The sequence below is a fragment of the Primulina eburnea genome, chromosome 18 (assembly GCF_022965805.1).
Source record: "Primulina eburnea isolate SZY01 chromosome 18, ASM2296580v1, whole genome shotgun sequence".
In the NCBI taxonomy this organism is placed as follows: domain Eukaryota; kingdom Viridiplantae; phylum Streptophyta; class Magnoliopsida; order Lamiales; family Gesneriaceae; genus Primulina; species Primulina eburnea.
The window spans coordinates 30,724,462-30,745,277 of NC_133118.1; the positions used below are offsets into that span (position 1 = coordinate 30,724,462).

A 20,816-nucleotide genomic window follows, 5' to 3' on the forward strand; every position below is an offset into this window, starting at 1 on the left:
CTTGTAATTATGGACTCTAGCATATGTTACACTGCAAAATCTTTACAGAAAAGCTACTATGAAACAGTTTTGCCAGGCACATTTCCTATCAAAAATTATTAGTTTTTATATTAAAAATATTAATTTTCATTATAAATATGGATCAATTCCATTATTATAAATATATATCCGTAAAAAAAACTAATCAAAAACTTATTACAATTACGTATATACAAACAAATACATATAAATAATTCTCTCTTCTTTAAATTATATCCATTTTTTGAAAATTATTGTACCCACATCTATGATTATATAATCTAAAATTTGAAAATTTAATAATCGAAATTGTAGAAAAAATATATAAATATAATTAAAAATATCAAATGACATCTGTCATTTTCATGAGTAGGTCTTTTGTCAGATGGTCTTACGAATCTTTATCTGTGAGACGGGTCAACCTTGTCGATATTCACAATAAAAAGTAATACTTTTTCATGGATAATCCAAATAAGATATCTGTCTCACAAAATACGACTCGTGAGACCGTCTCACACAAATTTTTATCTTATTTTAATTGGAGAGAGTGACTTAAAAGAGGTCGTTTTTACACATGCTTGTTAAAATATAATAAAATAATAACATCACATTTTGACTTAATCTAGATTTGAAATATATCTTTTTGCACAACATAACACCATATCACTGTACTGTGTCACATTTAATTGATTATATACGTAAATAATTATATATATATATGTTATATATAAGTCGAGTTTTTTCAAAATATGGTCGAGCATGGGTTGGGTTTTTCATATTTGGGTTGAATTTTTCATGTTTGGATCGAGTTTTTCACATTTTGGTCTAGTTTGGGTCAAGTTTTTCATATTTGGGTCGAGTTGTTCATATTTAGGTCGAAATTTTCACATTTTGGTCGATTTTCGTATTTGGGTCAATGTCAGTCATTTGGGTGGAGTTCGAATTCGAGTTCGAGTTCGTGATGAAGTTTTGGAGCAGAATTTTATGCCAGCTGAGTATAAGTAAAGTTTTTTTTACGGACAAAATAGTAAAATCAGATAATAAAAAAATTCGGTTAAGAACTGAAATGATTCTCGATTACATCATTTATCATTATAAATAGCAATAACGAGTGAAAAGAAAGAGAGGGAGGTCGTCTTCTCCGGTCTCCACCTCCACCAGAAACCCTAGCAACAATTCTGATATGAGTACAATAACAATACCTAATGATGCAATGTTATTAGTTAATTTACTGTGTAGAATGTTGAATTCTCAACCATGGTTTTCTCTTCGACGTTCATTCAGAAAAGTTTGAAATTCAAGCTTGGTGTCATGTCTATGGCGACTCGCACACACTCCCCCCCTCTTTTGGTTCGCGGGTTTTGCAACTTGCGTCCATGCGGTTTTCTTGCGCGAAAAGGCGTGTCCTTTGCTGCTTTTTCTCCTGTTTCAATTGTATTGAGGCGGCATCGAAATGTTTCTTATATTGCTACTGCTACTTGGTCCACTTCTTCTTCGTTTTCCTTCCCGTATACTTATGAGCAGAGTTTGGGATACGGGAGGTCTGCTTACGATGAGTACCTGTCCGAGGAGGAATCCGACCGTGAATTCGGATCGTCTTCTAAGCAACAGTTGGTGGGTGATTTGACTTGTGTTACTTTTCTGGCGAGTCGGGTGGCTTTTGTATGATTAATAACTTATTCCTCCTTGAGAATGCAGAATGCTAGATGATTTTACTTCATGTGCTCAATTTTTCGTCTGTGCATGTGTTTAACTTTGGAGATAACATGAGCATTGGACATGAAATCGGAACTTTAATTTATTTATTAAATATTGTGTTCCAAATTGGATTTCCTGCAAAAGGGGTTCCTCTTTTCAGTGGGCTCAGTTGGCTAGGTATATATTTATCTCGCGTTTTCAAGTACTTTCTGTTATTAATCTATTACTGCCAGGGTGATTCGACTCTTGATAATGTTGAAGAGTGGAGGTGGAAGTTGACCATGCTTATGCGCAACAAAAGTGAGCAAGAAGTTGTGTCCAGGGATAAAAAAGATCGACGAGATTTTGAGCAGCTTTCAGCGTTGGCAATCAGAATGGGATTGCACAGGTACATCTGTACATGAAGTTTTGCCTAACTTACGTTATTCTTTTATATTTCTTTCCGCTTGTTTATGATATCTCCATTTGCAGTGGTCGGTATGAAAAGGTAGTTGTATTTAGTAAACTCCCATTGCCAAACTACAGATCAGATTTGGATGAGAAGCGACCTCAGAGGGAGGTATTATCTTAGTTGTATCAGCTCTCCCTATGTGTGTTGCATTATTCTAATCATGTTGATCGTCGAATAGAAATGGACTTTTCAATGTGGTTTTAATATTCATCATGATTACATTTCTAGCTATGATGAGTAATGTGTCTGGAAATGCTTAAAATTTCTCAACTTTTGTTATATTTACCACATTTTTTGTCTTGTTGATTTGGACATTCCTACGTATCCGTAGGTGATGCTACCTATTGGGTTGCAAAGACGGGTAGAGTCTCATCTTAGAGCACACCTTTCTAGAAAGGCTATGACGAAGCAGGATACCTTTTTGACATCAAGTGCAGTCCGTAGCCTTTCACTCGATGGACTAAATGAGCCTGAGGAGTCGTCCACCCAAAATGTAATATCTGAGACTATTGTCAGACGAAGGAGCTTGCAAATGCACAATAAACAGCAAAACTGGCAAGTTAGTGTTTCACAGATGTAAATGATTATTATTAGTGCTGATTAATTTATGTGTTTATGGTGACCTCTTATCCTCTATATGCCATGGTAGTTTTACATATGAATTCACTTGTAGATTTTGATTGCAAATGTCTGTGAATTCACTTGTAGATTTTGATTGCAAATATCTGGATGTGACTTCTCTCCCTGTAGCCTGCTTTGTATCACGGTTCACATTTCCTTTGGATTCCAATATTTTCGATTTGCTGCTGAAAAAGGAACACTTGAAATGTTCTTGATCCTCTTCAATTTCTTGTGCTGGAGATTGAACTCTATACTGAATGATGCAATCGTGACTTTTTTCACCAGTAGCCAAATAACTAAATAATTAGGAGAAATATTTGTAATCGAGTATGGCTGATGAGGTTTTCTGAAGATGGATATAAGCATGTATGATTGGTGAATTGCTGAATGAAGCATGTTACTTCTAAACATTTGAAAAATATGATTTTTTTTTCTTTTTTGATTTTAATGATTATTATTTTCTGCTTTAAAGGAGTCTCCAGAAGGCCAGAAGATGCAAGAATTTAGACGAAGCCTTCCATCGTATAAAGAGAAAGACTTGTTACTGAAAGTCGTGTCCCAGAATCAGGTGTCATTGTACTGTTCAAATAATTATTCTCACAGAAATTCTTTTGTGTTTTGACTTTTGTATTGTTCGACTCTTTTAATTCAAGTTTGTCATTTGAGTTTTATTGGAGGGATTACAAAGTTACTCCGAGTTTTGGTATCATCTTTATTTATTTATTGTGGTGGAACAGTATTGCAGTGATGCGATGGTCTTTATTCAAGATATTTGAGCAGTTTTGGTAGCCTCTGATAAATTATAGGATGTGTTTTTCTTCTTCCTGTTTTCTTCTGTATTAGCAGTACAGATCCTAAGATATTGACTGCTAAATGAAAATAGGTAATTTTGGCAAGGCAACAAAAAATTCTGGAGTGGCTGCGACGAACTATATAAATGCAAAATTGTTGTTCATTAGGATTTTTGCCTGTAACTTCAGAATCTTGTAAGCTGAGGATACGAATAACTAAAAGTACCTGCATGTAATTTTTTAATCAGCAAACACATCCTTATAATCGTAGTTAACTACTGTTTTTCATTTCAGACATCCTTTTCTAGCTCGGCAACTCCAACAACCTTATACCATAGACAGTAACCGTAGCCCGTAGGTGGTGGGAAAGTTGGTTGTGCAGGCACTGCTTTGGTGTTTTTTACTGTGATGTCTTGCATGTGAGGAGAAAGGTAATAGTTTTGATGGTCATGGTGGCATCACTACCATCACTAAAACTGGTACCTGGTATCAAACCTGTGCCAATGTTTTTCACTAATTGGATAAAGCTTCTGACCATGTCCAAGCTGGATGATGGACCAGTTTTTTGAGTGTAGAAGTTTCTGAAATCAGGGTCAGTTATTTTTGCACAACTTTGTGATCGAATCACATAGGGAAATTGCATGCGAGTCATGCTATTTAACCCTAATACTAACAATTTGCAAAAATTGTGATCTAATATTTATAGCTAAGATGTTTTTTCCTAGTATCTATATTCCACGATTCGTCTATCTTCAGTGGTTTTTTTTGTCATTTGAAGTTCTCGTTGGTTGAGAGCCCACTCTTTAGGGGAAAAGTGCTGGTTATGTTTATTAATTTACTGCACAGAACTTTCATGTGTTTGGAAACTGATAATTCTCAGTTAAGTTAGTTTTGTGTGATGAAAGGTTTGCCGTATTTTTATTTTATTATTTAATCAGCTAGGAACTTAGAAGAAATTTTATGTATGAAGACCTTGACTGACATTATGTTTGTCAGGTGGTAGTTGTCTCTGGTGAAACTGGCTGCGGAAAAACTACACAACTCCCTCAGTACATCTTAGAGTCAGAAATTGATGCTGTTCGGGGAGCTGCATGCAGTATTATCTGCACCCAACCAAGAAGAATATCTGCTATTGCGGTGGCTGAAAGGGTTGCAGCCGAGCGTGGTGAGAAGATAGGAGAATCTGTAAGTCTTTTTCCTATTGATGCTTAACATTATTCTTTTGATAAGTTCTCTAATGGATATATAGTAAACTCCTTATTTACTGGGTTATACTGTTTGAAGGTTGGTTACAAAGTGCGGCTGGAGGGAATGAGGGGTAGAGATACTCGTCTCCTTTTTTGTACCACCGGAATCCTTTTAAGGAGATTATTGGTTGACAGAAATTTGAGAGGTGTAACTCATGTTGTTGTTGATGAGATTCATGAGCGCGGAATGAATGAAGGTATGTCATTGGTAACTGATTGTTTTATTTTTTTTGTTTCCTGCATTCTTTGCTTTTAGTATCATCTGCCTTTCATTGCAGACTTCCTTCTAATTGTCCTGAAGGATCTTCTTCCTCGCCGACCTGAGCTGAGACTGATTTTGATGAGTGCAACCCTAAATGCTGATCTTTTCTCTTCCTATTTTGGTGGTGCTCCTATGATTCACATTCAGGTAGGTTCGAACAACTCTAGTTTACTTTATTGCATGATGTCATACTCTGCATGATCTTAATGCCCCTTAAATGGGAAATTATAAAAGTTTGAAAATGCTTGATTTAAAACGGCCTCCTCCTGTTTGTGTAGATCTTATGTTCTCTTCCTCATTGTGATTTTACCCACTTGTAATTTGCTGCCTTCTTTCTTTACTTGTTACCTCTTTTACGATCGATCCAATTGATCATTCTGTTTTCATTGCAATTTGGGCCTTATAACCAGGGATTTACGTATCCTGTTCGGAGTCATTTCCTGGAAAGTATTCTAGAAATTACTGACTACAGGTTGACACCATATAATCAAATTGATAATTATGGTCAAGAAAAGATGTGGAAAATGCAGAAGCAAGCACTTAAGAAGAGGAAAACTCAGATAGCTTCAGCCGTTGAGGTAAAAGTTTTGTACAATCATTTTTTGGCTGTTTGTTTTGTATTTTAAATTTTATTATTTAATTTTCTTCATCCTTGAAATTTCAGGAAGCTCTTCTTGCTGCTGATTTTAAGGAGCATAATTATAGAATTCGGGAGTCTCTCTCTTGCTGGAATCCAGATTCTGTTGGCTTTAATCTCATTGAGCATGTGCTTTGTCATATTTGTCGCAACGAAAGGCCTGGGGCTGTGCTGGTATTTATGACTGGTTGGGATGACATAAATTCTTTGAAAGATCAGCTTCAAGCTCATCCACTTTTTGGAGATCCGAGCAGAGTTCTATTGCTTGCTTGCCATGGTTCCATGGCCAGTGCAGAGCAGGTGAATTGGGCTTTTTTTACTTTCCCATTTGTTAATCTTTAGTGACGGATTTTCAAATTATCTGAAGGTCAGCATGCATATTGGTATAATTTTTTTCTTTGGGGCGTTTGACAATTTATACTTTGCCACTTTCAACATCGCTATGCTTTCATTACTCAGTAGCTGCCAAGTTACATAAAAGTATAATTTCATTTTGAATTCCAGTTGATGAAATGCTAATCTCACTCTTAAAGTTTGATGTTCGCTAGGGTAGTTTATATGGCATTGTGTAATATTGGTACAACCTCTTTTCAGTGTTTTGTTTCCCCCACTGCATAAAAGTTGCATATAACACATTTTGAATTGAATATATTTGGAGATCCGAGCAGAGTTCTATTGCTTGCATGCCATGGTTCCATGGCCAGTGCAGAGCAGGCGAATTGGGCTTTTTTCTACTTCTGCTAATCTTTAGTGACAGATTTTCAAATTATCTGAAAGGTCAGCATGCATGTTGGTATAATTTTTTTCTTTGGGGCATTTGACAATTTATACTTTGCCACTTTCAACATCGCCATGCTTTCATTACTCAGTAGCTGCCAAGTTACGTAAAAGTATAATTTCATTTTTGAATTCCAGTTGATGAAATGATAATCTCACTCTTAAAGTATGATGTTTGCTAGGGTAGTTTATATGGCAGTATAGTGTAATATTGGTAAAACCTCTTTGCAGTGTTTTGTTTCTCCCACTGCATAAAAGTTGCATACAACACATTTTGAATTGAATATATTTCTAGAGTATCTGCTTTAAGATTAATGAGGGAAATTGTACATTCATATAAGGCACCTATTCATCGACTGATGCAAAGTTTATTAGGATCCATTGTGGAACAGGAAAAGTAATTGTTATAGTAAATTGCTACACGATGAGTGTGATCTAGAGGCCTATCTTCTTACCTATTTCTTCAGAGAACACGCTGATAGGAAGCTCCTCTCCCCCTATCAATAATTTTTTGTACACTTTAATCAATTTTTCCCTTTTTTTCAACCGGAAAACAGAAATTGATTTTTGAAAGACCCGAGGATGGGGTTCGGAAGATTGTTCTTGCAACAAACATAACAGAAACAAGTATCACCATAAATGATGTAGTTTATGTTATCGATTGTGGTAAAGCTAAGGAGACATCTTATGATGCGATAAATAACACTCCATGTTTGCTTCCTTCATGGATCTCAAAGGCTTCTGCTCGCCAAGTAAGATTTTGATAAATATTTGAACTTCATCAGACAATATTGGATAATTCATTTTGCAAAGTGTTACTAATCTTACTTTAAATCAGAGGAAAGGCAGAGCGGGTCGTGTACAACCAGGCGAGTGTTTCCATCTTTACCCTAGATGTGTGTATGATGCCTTTGCGGATTATCAACTGCCAGAACTTCTGAGAACTCCTTTACAGTCTCTCTGCTTGCAAATCAAGAGTCTACAACTTGGAAGTATTTCAGACTTCCTATCTAAAGCCTTACAACCACCTGAACCTTTATCTGTAAGCTAAATGAAATTCATAAATAACATGCGACTCACACTATCATCCATGGCCTTTGCATTCAATTACGCTCGGTCTTCCATTATTGGCTTATCTTTTCTGAGTCTCAGGTCCAAAATGCCATCCAGTATTTAAAGATAATTGGCGCTTTAGATGAAAATGAAAACCTTACAGAACTAGGTAACTATCAAACTCAGATATATTTTCCTCGAATATTTGTAAGTTTTGAAAGAATATTCAAAGTGATAAATTAACAATGATACATTGGTTTACTTCCAGGACGCAACCTGTCCATGCTTCCAGTTGAGCCAAAGCTTGGGAAAATGCTCATATATGGTGCTGTTTTCAATTGCTTAGATCCAATAATGACAATTGTTGCTGGCTTAAGTGTCAGAGATCCATTCTTGATGCCATTTGATAAGAAGGATGTAAGTTATATAAAACTTTACGTGCAACATTTGTTGTCTGAGCGGTTTTTATGATTGGGGGTTGAATGGCTTTCGTCCTACCTACTACATTAAAATCAAATATCATTGGACCAAAGGACAAGAACTGAACTTATACCAATATTAACTTCTAGGATATTTTGGGAAAATAACCAAAAAACCTTTGACTATAAGTTTTATCTAAAGCACCCATTTTACTAAATTTTTATGTCAAAAGTTCTATTTGGTTAAAAGGGAGAATTTTCTTTCAAGAACATTTAACATATAATTGTTTTAGTATGATACAAATTTTAATAGAAAGTTATATTTGAAATAAAGTTTTAATATTTTATTAATTTAAATATAAAAGAATTTTTGTTTTATGCTTAGAATAAAATGTTTGAGATGATTATATATATATATCTATATATCATTATTAAGTATTTATTTCAAATCTAAAAATACTTATATTTAGTTAATATTTATCTTATATATTTTAAATGAACTTATTAAACATTATTTCAAAAGTTTAGTTTAATTAAAAACTAAATTATTTTCGTTAGTGAATGTTGATTGTTTCCAATTCAATGCCTTTAAATGTGTTAGGTTAGGTGTAGATATACGAACTGCAACACTGGAAGGGCTTATTACTTGTTCTCTTGGAGGACTAGGTTCTTTAGTGGGAGTGAGTCTGTTGTCTTCGTAGTCTGAAGGACTATACTGTTACTGTGGGAAATTGCTTTCCTTTTATTTGAATATACTCTGAATATATAATTTAATAGTTGTCCATTGATCTGCAAGCATCCCCCAGAAATTGACTGCGAACTTCCAACATTAGCACAAATATTTTATGATGCATTGGATTTTGCTTAATATTAGCCAATCCTGAATCCTTGTTTCTGCGGATTCATTGTTTATTTATATTTCACATGTCAGTACTGAAAATAAAGATTGATGCCTGCCAAATGATTTGTTCCATCATGCTCGTCACTTGTGCCTTCAAACTTATCTTTTCATGATGCATGATATTTTCTCCTCTCTCATTAATCTGGTATAGAATGTCAAAATGATGTTTTTCCAATTCAATGTAAATATGTCTTGGTTTCCTGGCTATCTGGTATTTAATTTTTATTCTAGTGAACATCCTTTACACCCTTATCCTATATGCTTCCTCCTCAAGGATCACTTTCCATTACTTGAGAATTTTCTCCAAGGTTGAAAAATTACCTTCAGTGATTTATTTTCATGTACCACAGCTGGCTGAGTCCGCGAAGGCGCAGTTTTCTGCACGTGACTACAGTGATCATCTATGTCTGGTGAGGGCTTATGACGGTTGGAAAGATGCTGAAAAGGAGCGATCTGGATATGAGTACTGTTGGAGAAATTTTCTTTCTGCACAGACTCTAAAAGCCATTGATTCCCTTAGGAAGCAGTTTTTTTATCTTCTTAAAGACACCGGTTTAATTGAAAGTGAGGAGAGTTGCAACTCTTGGAGTGGTGATGAACATATCATCCGTGCAGTTATATGTGCTGGCCTGTTCCCTTCAGTAAGCTTTGTAGTGGTGAGTACTCGGCCATATATTGTATTCTCTATTTTGTCTACTGTGGTTCAGGCCTCAATTCTCTTCCCTTAAAATTTGGTACCTACTTGGTAAATGGATGCACAAATTTCTTCCACTCATTATTTCTTCTGAAATATGGGTCTTAACGTAAGCACAAGAAGTTATTTTCTTGTTGAAATTGTTTTGAACCATATTGTTTCAGTACGACGGATTCTAACATTCCTTGATACTATTAAACTGGCTTTTCATTGTCCATATTGTGGAAACTTATCGAAATATGTTTATACAGAACAAGGAGAAGTCGATATTATTAAAAACAATGGACGATGGTGCAGTTCTTATGCATTCGGTGAGATACTAGAGCTACTTTTCAAATGCTTTGGTGAAAATATGGTTTTTATGATTATGTTTTGTGTTCATCATGGTTGAAGCATCTTTCTTTTCTGGTCAGAATTCTGTGAATGCCCAGGAAAGCAAAATTCCATTCCCGTGGCTTGTTTTCAATGAAAAAGTAAAAGTGAATGCAGTGTTCCTTCGTGATTCAACTGGAATATCTGATTCGGCAGTTCTCTTATTCGGAGGAAATATCTGCAGAGGGGAATTGGTAAAGTTTATTTTTCCCTCGTCCCCTGAAATTGCATTTTTGTTTCCTGTAATTCTTTGCCTTTGAAGCCAACACATTGTAGTAAATCTTTCCATTTTTCCCGATATTTGATAGGATGGCCATATCAAAATGCTGGATGGATATCTGGAGTTTTTCATGAAGCCTGAGATGGCTGATACATATCTGAGATTGAATAGCGAGCTCGATGAATTTGTGCAGAAAAAGGTTAAATATTTTAGTTCACCTGTTGCAGCAAATTGTTTGAATCCTTGTGTCTGTATTCACTTTCCATTGGTTAGCTTATTTTATGTTGTGAGCTAAAGGCGTGGATTGATGTGCTTTTACATAATTTTCTTTGTTCGGATCCCAATTGTTTTTCCCTTTCTGCTTATGCAGCTTTTGAATAAAAAATTGGACATACAGAGTTATAATGAACTTCTATCAGCGGTGGGATTATTGGTCTCGGAGGACAAGTGTGAAGGAAGATTTGTGTTTGGGCGTCAGGTTTCTGCAGCCGTCCAAAAAGAAATCAAAAGAAACTCGAGATTTAGGAAGTGGTGGTGGTGATAATGCGAAATCTCACCTCCAAACCTTACTTAGTCGGGCTGGACATCAGTCACCCACCTACAGGACTGCCCAACTAAAAAACAACAGGTTCAGATCCACTGTTCTATTCAATGGACTGGATTTTGTTGGCCAGCCTTGCGGTAGCAAGAAAGAGGCAGAAAAAGATGCTGCCGCTGAGGCTCTGAGATGGCTCACTGGTGAGAGCCAATCATCTCAAGAGACTGTAGATTATATGTCTACCCTTCTGAAGAAAAGCAAGAAGAAACAACAGACTTCTGCTACAAGGTGGAGGTAATTTTTTGGAAACCATTCTGTACACTTGAATCATCAGCATCTCACACCTAGAAATGCATGATCGCCATGCACTTGATTGACCATTGGATATATATGCTCTAACACTGTAGTGCTACGAGTAAGTTTCACGCAATTTCAGATCCCAACTGGGAATGATGAAACACCATTGTTGGAAGGAGAACCTGTATTTGATTGTTTGCATGGAGTGGTACTAGCAAGTTTGGCCACTGCAACTGCACCATCAATCTGCTATCAAAGCGAATTCTACTTGCCAAGTGAGAACAAAATACTGAGGTGACTTGAAAATGTTTAAAGCATTTTTCAAGCAGAGAAAATCCAGCCACCTGATGGAGTGCCTAGTGATTTCTAGCTTCATTTTTGCAGGTACTCTTTTCTTTTTAAAATATTTTTAGGTACGAAGGAAACTGCTGTATATTTTTACACAATACACATTAATCTACCAAATGTGGTAGACTCTGCCTTGGGTAGAGAAATGTACAGTGTGGTCTACTTGTGTTATTTAGAGTACTGGGTTGAAAATTGAGTGGCACATCATAAAAAGCAGCTATTTTGGCATAGTACTTGGAGTTTGGTTCGAGTATACACGAATGTAATCGAATCAAGCCGAGCCGAACTCTTGAATGTTTGAGCTTGATTCGTTTATAATCGAGCCTGAGCTCGAGCTTTATTTAACGAATATATGCTATGGCTCACGAGCTTATTCAAGCTTTATCGAGCCTAAACAAGCTTAATAAATATGAATTATACATTTAAATTTTTATTAAATTAATTAAAAAATAAATTATATATTTAAAGAAAAATATATTATTCTTATTAAAATTTGTAAATTTATTATAATAAATAAATTTAATAGATTTTTCTATATATTTCATAAATAATATGCAAAATTAATATATCAAATATCAAAACTATTATTTTTTTATTTAAAAGATTATTCATGAACTTATCAACGAATATGTTCACTAGCTAACGAGCCGAATACTGTAAAGCTTGAGTTTGATTTGTTTATCTTAACGAGTCTCATTAAACGAGCTTTTATCGAATCGAGCTTCGAATAGCTCACAAACGGTTTGGTTCGTTTACATCATTTGCATACTCTAATTATCAATGTGTACAAAATAGCATTTACTGTGTATAATTTGTAACATTGGTGTTAATAAGATTAAAGTACTGAATTAAATCATTACTGGAGCAATATATGTTCTTTGATATTAAAATAACATGTAATTATCAAATTGATAATCGAGTAGTTTGCTGTCCAATATAATTTTGATCCATTTATTAGATTAAGGGAACTGATCCTATAAATTTTTGTTTGAAACAACGAAATCTATAGGATTCGATGTGGAAAAGAAAATTTCAAACAGATTATATTAATATCGTGTGTATTTTGTTACTATTGTTGGTACTAAAGTTTAAATTTATAGGATATTTATTTAAAATTTTACCATGTAGAAGATATCCAAACAATTCAATAATGTTTTTTTATTAAACAATTCAATAGATTTGATATTCATTAACTCAAATATAACCTAATTTATTCAAAAGAAAATATTGTAAACGAGAGGGTTGATTAGATAACTTCACTCTTGACATTCATACCAAAAGAGAATGATCTTACGAGGTGCATTGAGTTGTATATTAACACACACTGATATAGAACAAAGGAGAAACCAAATCAACCAATCAAGAAAAATTAATCAATGCTAGTAGATAGCCGAGATGATTTACCGTTCATCTGACACTAATATCTCAAATATAAGACGGGATTTCGATAAGACCCAATTATAGACAAATTATAACAAATCATTCTGGCAAAAAAAAAAAAACAATGCAAGAAGATAGAAACAAAGTTTTAAGTCGCTTCGACTTCTAGTTGGATGGATGACATAGAAGTAAAATCGAAGCCCTTATGAATTAGGATACGAATACTATATATGAACTACTAGGTGAGGACTCGTTTACAACGAACCCAAAATGCAGTACCACCACTTCTTCCACGAGCAACAGCTATTTCCTCATCCACGTAGAACCAAATGAAAAAAGGGTCCTTAGTGTTCGGCTCCCTCTCATCTTTCCCTTTGAAACTGATCTCAAACGGGTTTAAAGGTCCAATCTTGATTCGAATCCGCTCGAATATGAATGCCAGTATTCGGTTTTTCCATGATATTCTACCTTCAAACGTCAAGCACCCCAGAGCCCCGAGATACACTCCATTCTCAATCCTCTTTCCCTATAATACATGAACCAATGTAATCAAACATTAGCCATATCGCGTAAATGGAGTAAAAATTCGTGCGTCGGAGGTACAATTAATGGTTGTGATCATAGGAATATCTAACATCATCCTGTGACTTCATGTTTCATATACTATACCTTTTCATATCTCTCTGTCATCATATAATGACTTGGTTCTATCAACAACACACTAGACACAGTTCGATGTATCGAAATGTAAACGAATGATCCATTGCAAAATAATCTTACCACCTTACAAACATTTCAAATCCTTTGTTTCCAACTGAAATTAAATATGATTGCTACAGAAAAAGGAAGTATCTTACAGCTGCATCAAACCTCTGAATGGCTGTAATGGGGAAATATTTACCGCTTTCCAATCCTTTCTGCAAACTATGGTTACCCATTATTGTATGAACAAAATTAAAGCATACAAAAGGCAATGCAACGATATTTTATCAAGAAAATTCAACGCAAACTTGCTTCTGCAGTAAACACAAGCATCCAAGTTCTCCCAGGTGATTCGTTTCCTCCGAGTGTTTCAAGAAAAGCCGAGGGGTCGAATTTCGCCTTTTCGATCTCCGAAGAAGGCAGACAGAACTTCTTTGGCTGGGGCTTTTTTTGTTTTCGCCGCATTTTTAAGCACTTTCACAGACACTTCAGCAAGTAACTCCTGCGCTACGACCCAAAACATGCAGACTATTGAGTAAATTAAAATACAGGAAAAAATTAATTAAAGCATACAAATATTTTTTTCACGGAGTAAATGATATACTGAGAAGTATATTCACTTAATTATCGAGACCTTGGTGGGATTTTCTTTATCTTCTTGAACAACCGATGGTATGGCGGAATCAGGAGCAGCTCTAGTACCGATCTTGGGTGTATAAATTTTGGGAGGAGTTTTGATTCCGAGGAGAGGAGGAAATGGAGTGAGATCGGAAAAGGGTACGCAAATTTGTTGAATTTGAGGATTCCGGGTTGAAGAAAATCTAAGAGAAGGTTGAATTCGACGTGTAGCGGGCACCGCAGACGGAGAAGCAGCAGCCATATTTAGTGGCAAACTGAGGAACTCGCAGACTTATCCGCCACACTTCTAAATTTCATTTTCTTTCTTTTAGCTCTCTTTAAATTATTTCATTATAATCCCTAAGCTCGATTGATTATTTTTTTTAAAAAAAACATATATTTTTTGGTGTATAACTTGGTAATTCAATATATTTAAACACAAAAACATCGGTAAAAAGATCTCATGAGTCAATTTTGTGAGACATATATTCTATTTATGATATTTAATTAATGTCTCAATATGTAAATCTCAAAACTTACAATTTTCTACATTTGTCATTAAAACATGTAAGTAAATCTCATTTTTCTATCTTATTTTTTCAATGAAAATAGACATTCCATTTAGAGCATCTAAATTATATATGTTTCTTTGCAAAAAAAATTAATATTTTATTTACAGTATAATTTGATCAATTTGATTTATTTTAATTTTTTCATAAAAATAAAATTAATTAGATTTTAAAAGAATGAGAATTACTTTATAATTTTGAACTAAATTTATGAGACCATTTTTATAATAAATATAAATTATTAAATATTTGTTAGATATTAAATTTTTTATATATGATATTTTAGCCTAAGCATTACGATATTATTTTATTACGATATTATTTTATTAGTAGGTCTTGTGTGAAACGATATCATATATCGATATTCATGAGATGGTCAATCATGCGCGTATTTACAATAATAATTAATACTTATGTCATAAAAAAGTACTATTTTTTTATTAATGACTTAAATACGATATTCGTTTCACAAAATGACTCATGACATCGTCTCATAAAAGTTTTTGTATTATTTTATTTATATATGTGTTTTGCTACACATATTTATTTGAGACATTATTTTAAAATTTTAGTTCACGTTAAATTATTAATTGCCAAAATTAATTTATAAATTATACATTCGGATCTAAAATTAACTAATTTATAATATATATTAAAAAAAAAGAGAAAATTAATCAAAACTCGAAAGGGGTTAAAAATTATCAAAACCACAAATAGTATTTAACTAAATAAAATGTTTTTTTATTTTAATATTATTATGATAATTTATTAATCAAGAGAACTTTATTTTACAATCTTTTGTCTATGTGAACTTTATTTAAGTACAATATGGTTTTAGTTTTGTTAAAATTCATTGTTTTGTTATTTTTATTTTTATTGTTTTTCATTGTAAATTATATTTGGATAAAAAATATCTTTGCTAATTTGAGAGAACTGCTATTATGTTATAATCACGTGGATTGAAAAATATCTTATAAATGAATGAATATATATGATTTATTGTCATGATGTTTTTTATTTATTTATTGTGTTTTATATATTTAGATGATAAATACTCATAAACTAGATGTTATTCAAATTATTTTAAATATTATCTAAATCTCGTGATTATATTATTCGTTATTAGTTATCAAAATGCATAGTACATGAACATTCCTAATATATATATATATATATATATATATATATATATATATATATATATATATATATATATATATATATATATATATATATATATATATGTAATTTTCATTTATTTTTTTATTAATTTTTTTTTAAATGTGTCTATTTATATGTTTATTCATATTTTAAATATATGTAATTATTATTATTATTTTGTTTATTATGGCTACCGACATTACAACATGTTACTTTTTATCCAAAGATTTAATTTTTTTATTTATCTTTTCTTTATGTAAATTAAATTAATTAAATTTTAGAAATAACACATTATTAAATTATGAATTTTTTCAATATCTTATTAGTTGTTTTTTTCTATATCCTCGTTAATTAATTTGTATATTATTTATTTTATTTGTCATCACACTTTATCTTATTTTCATTTATCATTTTTAAAATAAGGCTAAAATTTATATGTTTGAAAAAAAACCAAACACATCATAAATAATAGTAATATTTATGTGAGACGTTTTTACGGATCAAAAACATCATAAATAAGAATAGGTCTTCTGAGAGACGATCTCATGTATTCGACTCAATCCATAGCTACACTGCTACAGTGAAAAATAATATTTTTGATATTAAAATTAATATTTTTTCGAGGATTGAATCGAAAATCCGACTCACAAAATTGATCGCGATCTCCTAAGAGTTTTTGTGCATAAAAGAATATAATTTTTGTTTTTAGAATGTGAATAATACAAAGTGTAATGTAAACAATATTGACCATTGACAGACAAATGTGGTTATTACACGAATCTCTTTGTATGCATACACAAAGCTCAAAACGAAGGATGAAAAGCCAAAAATTTAGACTGATCAAACACAACCTCATGGATTAAAACGAAAACCAGTACGCAGTACTTTTACAATTGGTATTAAATACTTGGATTATTATTTTAAGTCTATTAACATATGGAAAAATGGGTAGTGGGCAAACAAGAACATTTTAAGCAGTAGTCACGAGAGAAATCGGCAGATCGAACAAGCCGGTGTGGCATGCGCTTGCGCGATACTACTTAACTTATCTTCGCTGCATTGTTCCCTTGTTGTCTTCTATTCCTTGCACGAAAACGGATTTTTAGAACCGAAAAGGGAAATCTCCAAAGCAGGATTCCAACAGTTTTCCACACCATACTCACTCACTCGTTATCGGTATGTACTACTCAAGTTTGCAAGACATGATTTTTCTCCTCAGGTGCAAAGATGAAGAAAAAGATAAAATTTCTTAGTCCTATAGTGCCAAAATGAGAATATACCACAAGATGTCTTTATTTGAAAGCTGCCGATAACAGCGTCTACATTCGAATTTCATCTATATGGACACATAAATACGAACAGCAAGTGAATCTTCCAATGATGTATATCCACAATTCAGGTCACGAAACAGGTAATTCAGTACCAGCATTTCGATTCAACTATGATAATGGTAGCAGTCTAATACCTAGAGGGCTCAAAGAGATTTTTATGATTTTATCAATGGCATTTTGGTTAATTCATGATGAAAAGTAACGAAGGTGGATTTAAGTTAAGATGGATGGAAAATGCAGTGTCGGCGAAAACAACACAATATGAGTAGAAAATGGTATGGTTAAACTTCTTTGGCAAAATAAATATACAGTTCATCTTACCAGCTTTCTCGGGGAAGGCTGCGACTGTAAAGAGGAAGCTCAAATAGAAATGTTGCTTTGAACCATGATGGCAAATTGCCATACAACGAGGGGGGAAGTAAAATGAGAGGACTTCACAAAAAAAGACATAATGATTATTTCTTTCATTACAAAAATTTACAGCAAAAGAGGGTAAGGAACGGGAACACAAACCTCGTAGTTCTTTTGTAGTGTATGTATGCAGATACATTTCCGTACTTTTTGTCCGCTGATTCCTATAGATGCAAACTTTGAGTACAGATGCATGTTCAAACGTGTAATAACAATTTATTACAAGTAAACAAACTAAATTAGCAACCTCGAGAAGTGGTAAGCCACTGAGAAAAAGGAGCAGTAAGGTAAGAAATATTGGGCCAGAGATGACAAGCCATTCAGCATTTTTTAGCACTGGTGTTGCAGCAACAAAAATGCCCCACCAGAGAAGTATCTGAGCACAAAATGAAAAAAAAAATAAAATTAGATGGTGAAAGAAAAATCCTAGAAAATGAACGGTAAATATCACGTTCATATTTCATTATGCTCGAAGCGACAGAGACAAATCTAAAGTAAACCTCGCCAAAATAGTTCGGGTGACGGGAGTATTTCCAGAGCCCAGCATTGCACCATTTTCCCCTGTTCTCTTGAGCGTTTTTGAATAACAACTTCTGTTGGTCGGAGGTTGCTTCAACAAAAATTCCTATAGACCACATGATCCACCCTATTATGTCCTGGGCTTGAACTGAAGGATTTCGATCACTTGCATTAACAATTGTAACAGGTAAACTCACAGTCCACACCCAGACAGCCTGCAAAAGAGCAACTAAGGAGATTAACGGGGGAAGATGTTACCAATAGGTGCTCTTTTCATATTTAAACAATCAATGGAACCTGGAAAACCCAAAAAACTGCCAATTTTCCTAAGTTAGTGCGCATTTCATCAAAGCGTCGATCCTCTCCCCACCGGAGTATCCTAACACAAATAATCGCAAACTGAATTCAGAATAAAGTTAAAAAAATAACAAGAAATTAAAATTCCTGATCTGGCGAGGATATGAGAAATAAATAATTATGTCTAATTGGTGTCACATGAATAATTTGAACTATTCCAAACCCCATTCAAGAGACCATTCTTTCTAAGAAAGATATAAGCATCTTCTAAATATTCAGGAGAACAATTATAAGAGTAGGACCTCATCAGAAGAAACAAGCCGAGACGAAGTCCCCAGATGATTACAAACAAGGACAAAACAACCTGAAAATAGAACTTAATAACTCAACCAATAAGAGAAACAAGAAAACGAAGATCAAGCAACGCCAGGAAAATTTAGTACACATTTGATGTCATTGTAATTATACATAGTTCTTTTCCAAATAAAGATTCAGTAGTGAATAGCAATTATCATTTGATACATCTCTGACGAGATATAATTCAAAATTGCAAATATAACCGGGATGCTTCTAATTTTTCTGCATCTCACAAAATAATGTTGACACAAAGAAGAGATCAAAATGAAAAGTTTAGACAGAGTTGATCACCTGGCGAAAGTGCCATGATCCTTTCACGACCAAGGTCAATACAGCAAGAATAACAAAATTTGTGCTACCTGTAACAGAAAAGTATAAAGAATATCTACAGAAAGACATATAACACCAAACACTTCCGTAAAACAGATGAACAATTATATAAGGAGTCTTGCTTCTTCAAATACGAACTTCACAGAGTTCATAACTAGTCACCACAATTCTTTATCAATAACAAAACCATTTGGCCCTTGCTCTGTTTATTACAATTCCTCATTTTCCATCCTCAAATCGAAAACAGAGATTTACCATTTATTCACATTCTTTTCTCTCAAACATATTTTCCATCCTGTTCACATTTCACAATATTATAAGTACTTTAGTTCATCTTTCCAACAAATTCAAAGTACTTTGTTTACATTGTATTTTAACTAAAAACACAATATTTCACAATCTTAAACTGATATGTATCAATTTCTCCAGTTACATCAAAATTCTGTCATTTATACCTATTCTATATCTTTGAAAACTATTTCCACAGGAAACATAAAATGCTACCAAACAAAGCATAAGTTTTCAAGTGTGACGTTAGTTTGGAAAAAGCAGACAAGCTTAACAAAATACTTAACTACGGGCATACGGCACCATTATTATAACTATGTCTTTCAGAGAAAAAGTCGAAAGAAGATTTAACGTCAAGATCAAAACTTCATATAGGAGGCATTTTCAGAATTATCAAGATTTATGAAAATAATACTTCATATTATGTAATAAAACTGATAAAATCATATCATACACCCAAGAACAATCATAATGCTTGAAAGGTGGATTAAAATACCAGCAAAGTCAGTGACTTTATCGATTTTGAGAAGGGCTGTGATTATGAAGAACAAAAACTGATAGCCCACCTGCAAAAACAACAAAAAGCAACTATCTTGAGCAACCCCACCGCAAAAACAGAATATATAACCGTGCAAAACACGAAAATAGTGAGTTTTTTTTTAGATTATGAAGAATGAGTTTTTTTGCACACAGTGACAATGGCAGTAAGAGCCAAGAAATGGGAGTCGATAACAGGTTCCCATCGAGCAATTCTTCGAGTAGCCAAATCCAAATGAAGCTTTGAGATTGACGTTAACTGTAGATTGGTTTTTTGTTTTCTTGTTTTGAAACCTGACTCGTCAATTGTCGAGAAAGCGAGAATTTTCTTTGGAGAACAATGTGCGGTTATAGTTAAAGGAGATGCTGCACTTGTATCCACCTAGTATTTATTTTACTTAAAATTTCTTGTTTTCTTTTATTTCCCCATGGATTTTGTATTTTTAAAAATGAAGTTCTTAATATCGTAATAAATTCTCTCTCTCTATATATAATATATATATATATATATATATAGATATATATTATTTGACTCGAATTTTAAAATAATTTAAACTATAAAAATATGTATGTTTCGATTTATCTTATAATACTTAATCAAGAGTAGATCTCTATAGAGACGGTCTCACGAATCTTTATCTGTGAGACGTGTTAACCTTACTGATATTAACAATAAAAAGTAATACTTTTAGCATAAAAACTAATACTTTTTCATGGATGATCCAAATAAGAGATATGTCTCACAAAATATAACATGTGATACCGTCTCACACAAATTTTTACTATTTTAATAAATAAGAATTAATAATTATTGAGAGACCAACGACAATCTATTACTCTATTAGTATTTTAGTAGTATAAGTTAACTGACTGAATGAATATGCCAAGTCTCATGATTTTACATTTTTTTGTCCCTCAATTGTCATTCAATTCATTGACATAATTATATTTAAATTAGAACTGTCAATTATA

The 20,816-nt window shown here is 33.3% G+C and overlaps 3 protein-coding genes across 7 annotated transcripts; 1 reads left to right on the plus strand and 2 right to left on the minus strand.

Annotated features, from left to right (window-relative positions):
* Positions 1–1,112: 1,112 nt before the first annotated feature.
* LOC140820262 (DExH-box ATP-dependent RNA helicase DExH3-like) lies at positions 1,113–11,598 on the plus strand. The gene is given in 20 exon segments (XM_073180601.1): positions 1,113–1,632; positions 1,950–2,104; positions 2,188–2,275; positions 2,499–2,726; positions 3,261–3,356; positions 4,576–4,764; positions 4,864–5,023; positions 5,105–5,235; positions 5,499–5,666; positions 5,753–6,025; positions 7,060–7,254; positions 7,341–7,544; positions 7,655–7,724; positions 7,824–7,972; positions 9,226–9,531; positions 9,821–9,880; positions 9,983–10,135; positions 10,250–10,360; positions 10,532–10,647; positions 10,649–11,598. Coding segments are annotated over 20 exon segments (3,558 nt in total). The 5' UTR covers positions 1,113–1,275; the 3' UTR covers positions 10,998–11,598.
* A 1,228-nt stretch (positions 11,599–12,826) lies between these two features.
* Positions 12,827–14,366, minus strand: LOC140819435 (uncharacterized). Of its 3 annotated transcripts, none has more exons than XM_073179522.1 (4): positions 14,061–14,366; positions 13,739–13,928; positions 13,582–13,641; positions 12,827–13,250 (listed from the first exon to the last, which is right to left on the minus strand). In XM_073179522.1, the coding sequence occupies exons 2-4, from the start codon at positions 13,889–13,891 to the stop codon at positions 12,963–12,965; spliced, it is 501 nt and encodes a 166-aa protein (XP_073035623.1). In that variant the 5' UTR covers positions 13,892–13,928; positions 14,061–14,366; the 3' UTR covers positions 12,827–12,962. The 3 variants fall into 3 exon arrangements, with proteins under 3 accessions (XP_073035623.1, XP_073035624.1, XP_073035625.1); XM_073179523.1 differs by having other exon boundaries at positions 13,582–13,637; positions 13,735–13,928; XM_073179524.1 differs by having other exon boundaries at positions 13,739–13,933.
* Positions 14,367–16,611: 2,245 nt separating this feature from the next.
* LOC140819953 (uncharacterized) lies at positions 16,612–20,031 on the minus strand. 3 transcript variants are annotated; one of them, XM_073180231.1, is made up of 10 exons: positions 19,999–20,031; positions 19,804–19,873; positions 18,981–19,048; positions 18,635–18,696; positions 18,333–18,414; positions 18,017–18,250; positions 17,764–17,892; positions 17,619–17,680; positions 17,427–17,537; positions 16,612–16,857 (listed from the first exon to the last, which is right to left on the minus strand). In XM_073180231.1, exons 4-10 carry the CDS (start codon positions 18,637–18,639, stop codon positions 16,815–16,817), a joined length of 666 nt encoding a protein of 221 aa, XP_073036332.1. In that variant the 5' UTR covers positions 18,640–18,696; positions 18,981–19,048; positions 19,804–19,873; positions 19,999–20,031; the 3' UTR covers positions 16,612–16,814. The 3 variants fall into 3 exon arrangements, with proteins under 3 accessions (XP_073036332.1, XP_073036333.1, XP_073036334.1); XM_073180232.1 differs by having other exon boundaries at positions 16,612–16,851; positions 19,804–20,014; XM_073180233.1 differs by lacking the exon at positions 16,612–16,857 and adding an exon at positions 16,906–17,110 and having other exon boundaries at positions 19,804–20,014.
* Positions 20,032–20,816: the final 785 nt, after the last annotated feature.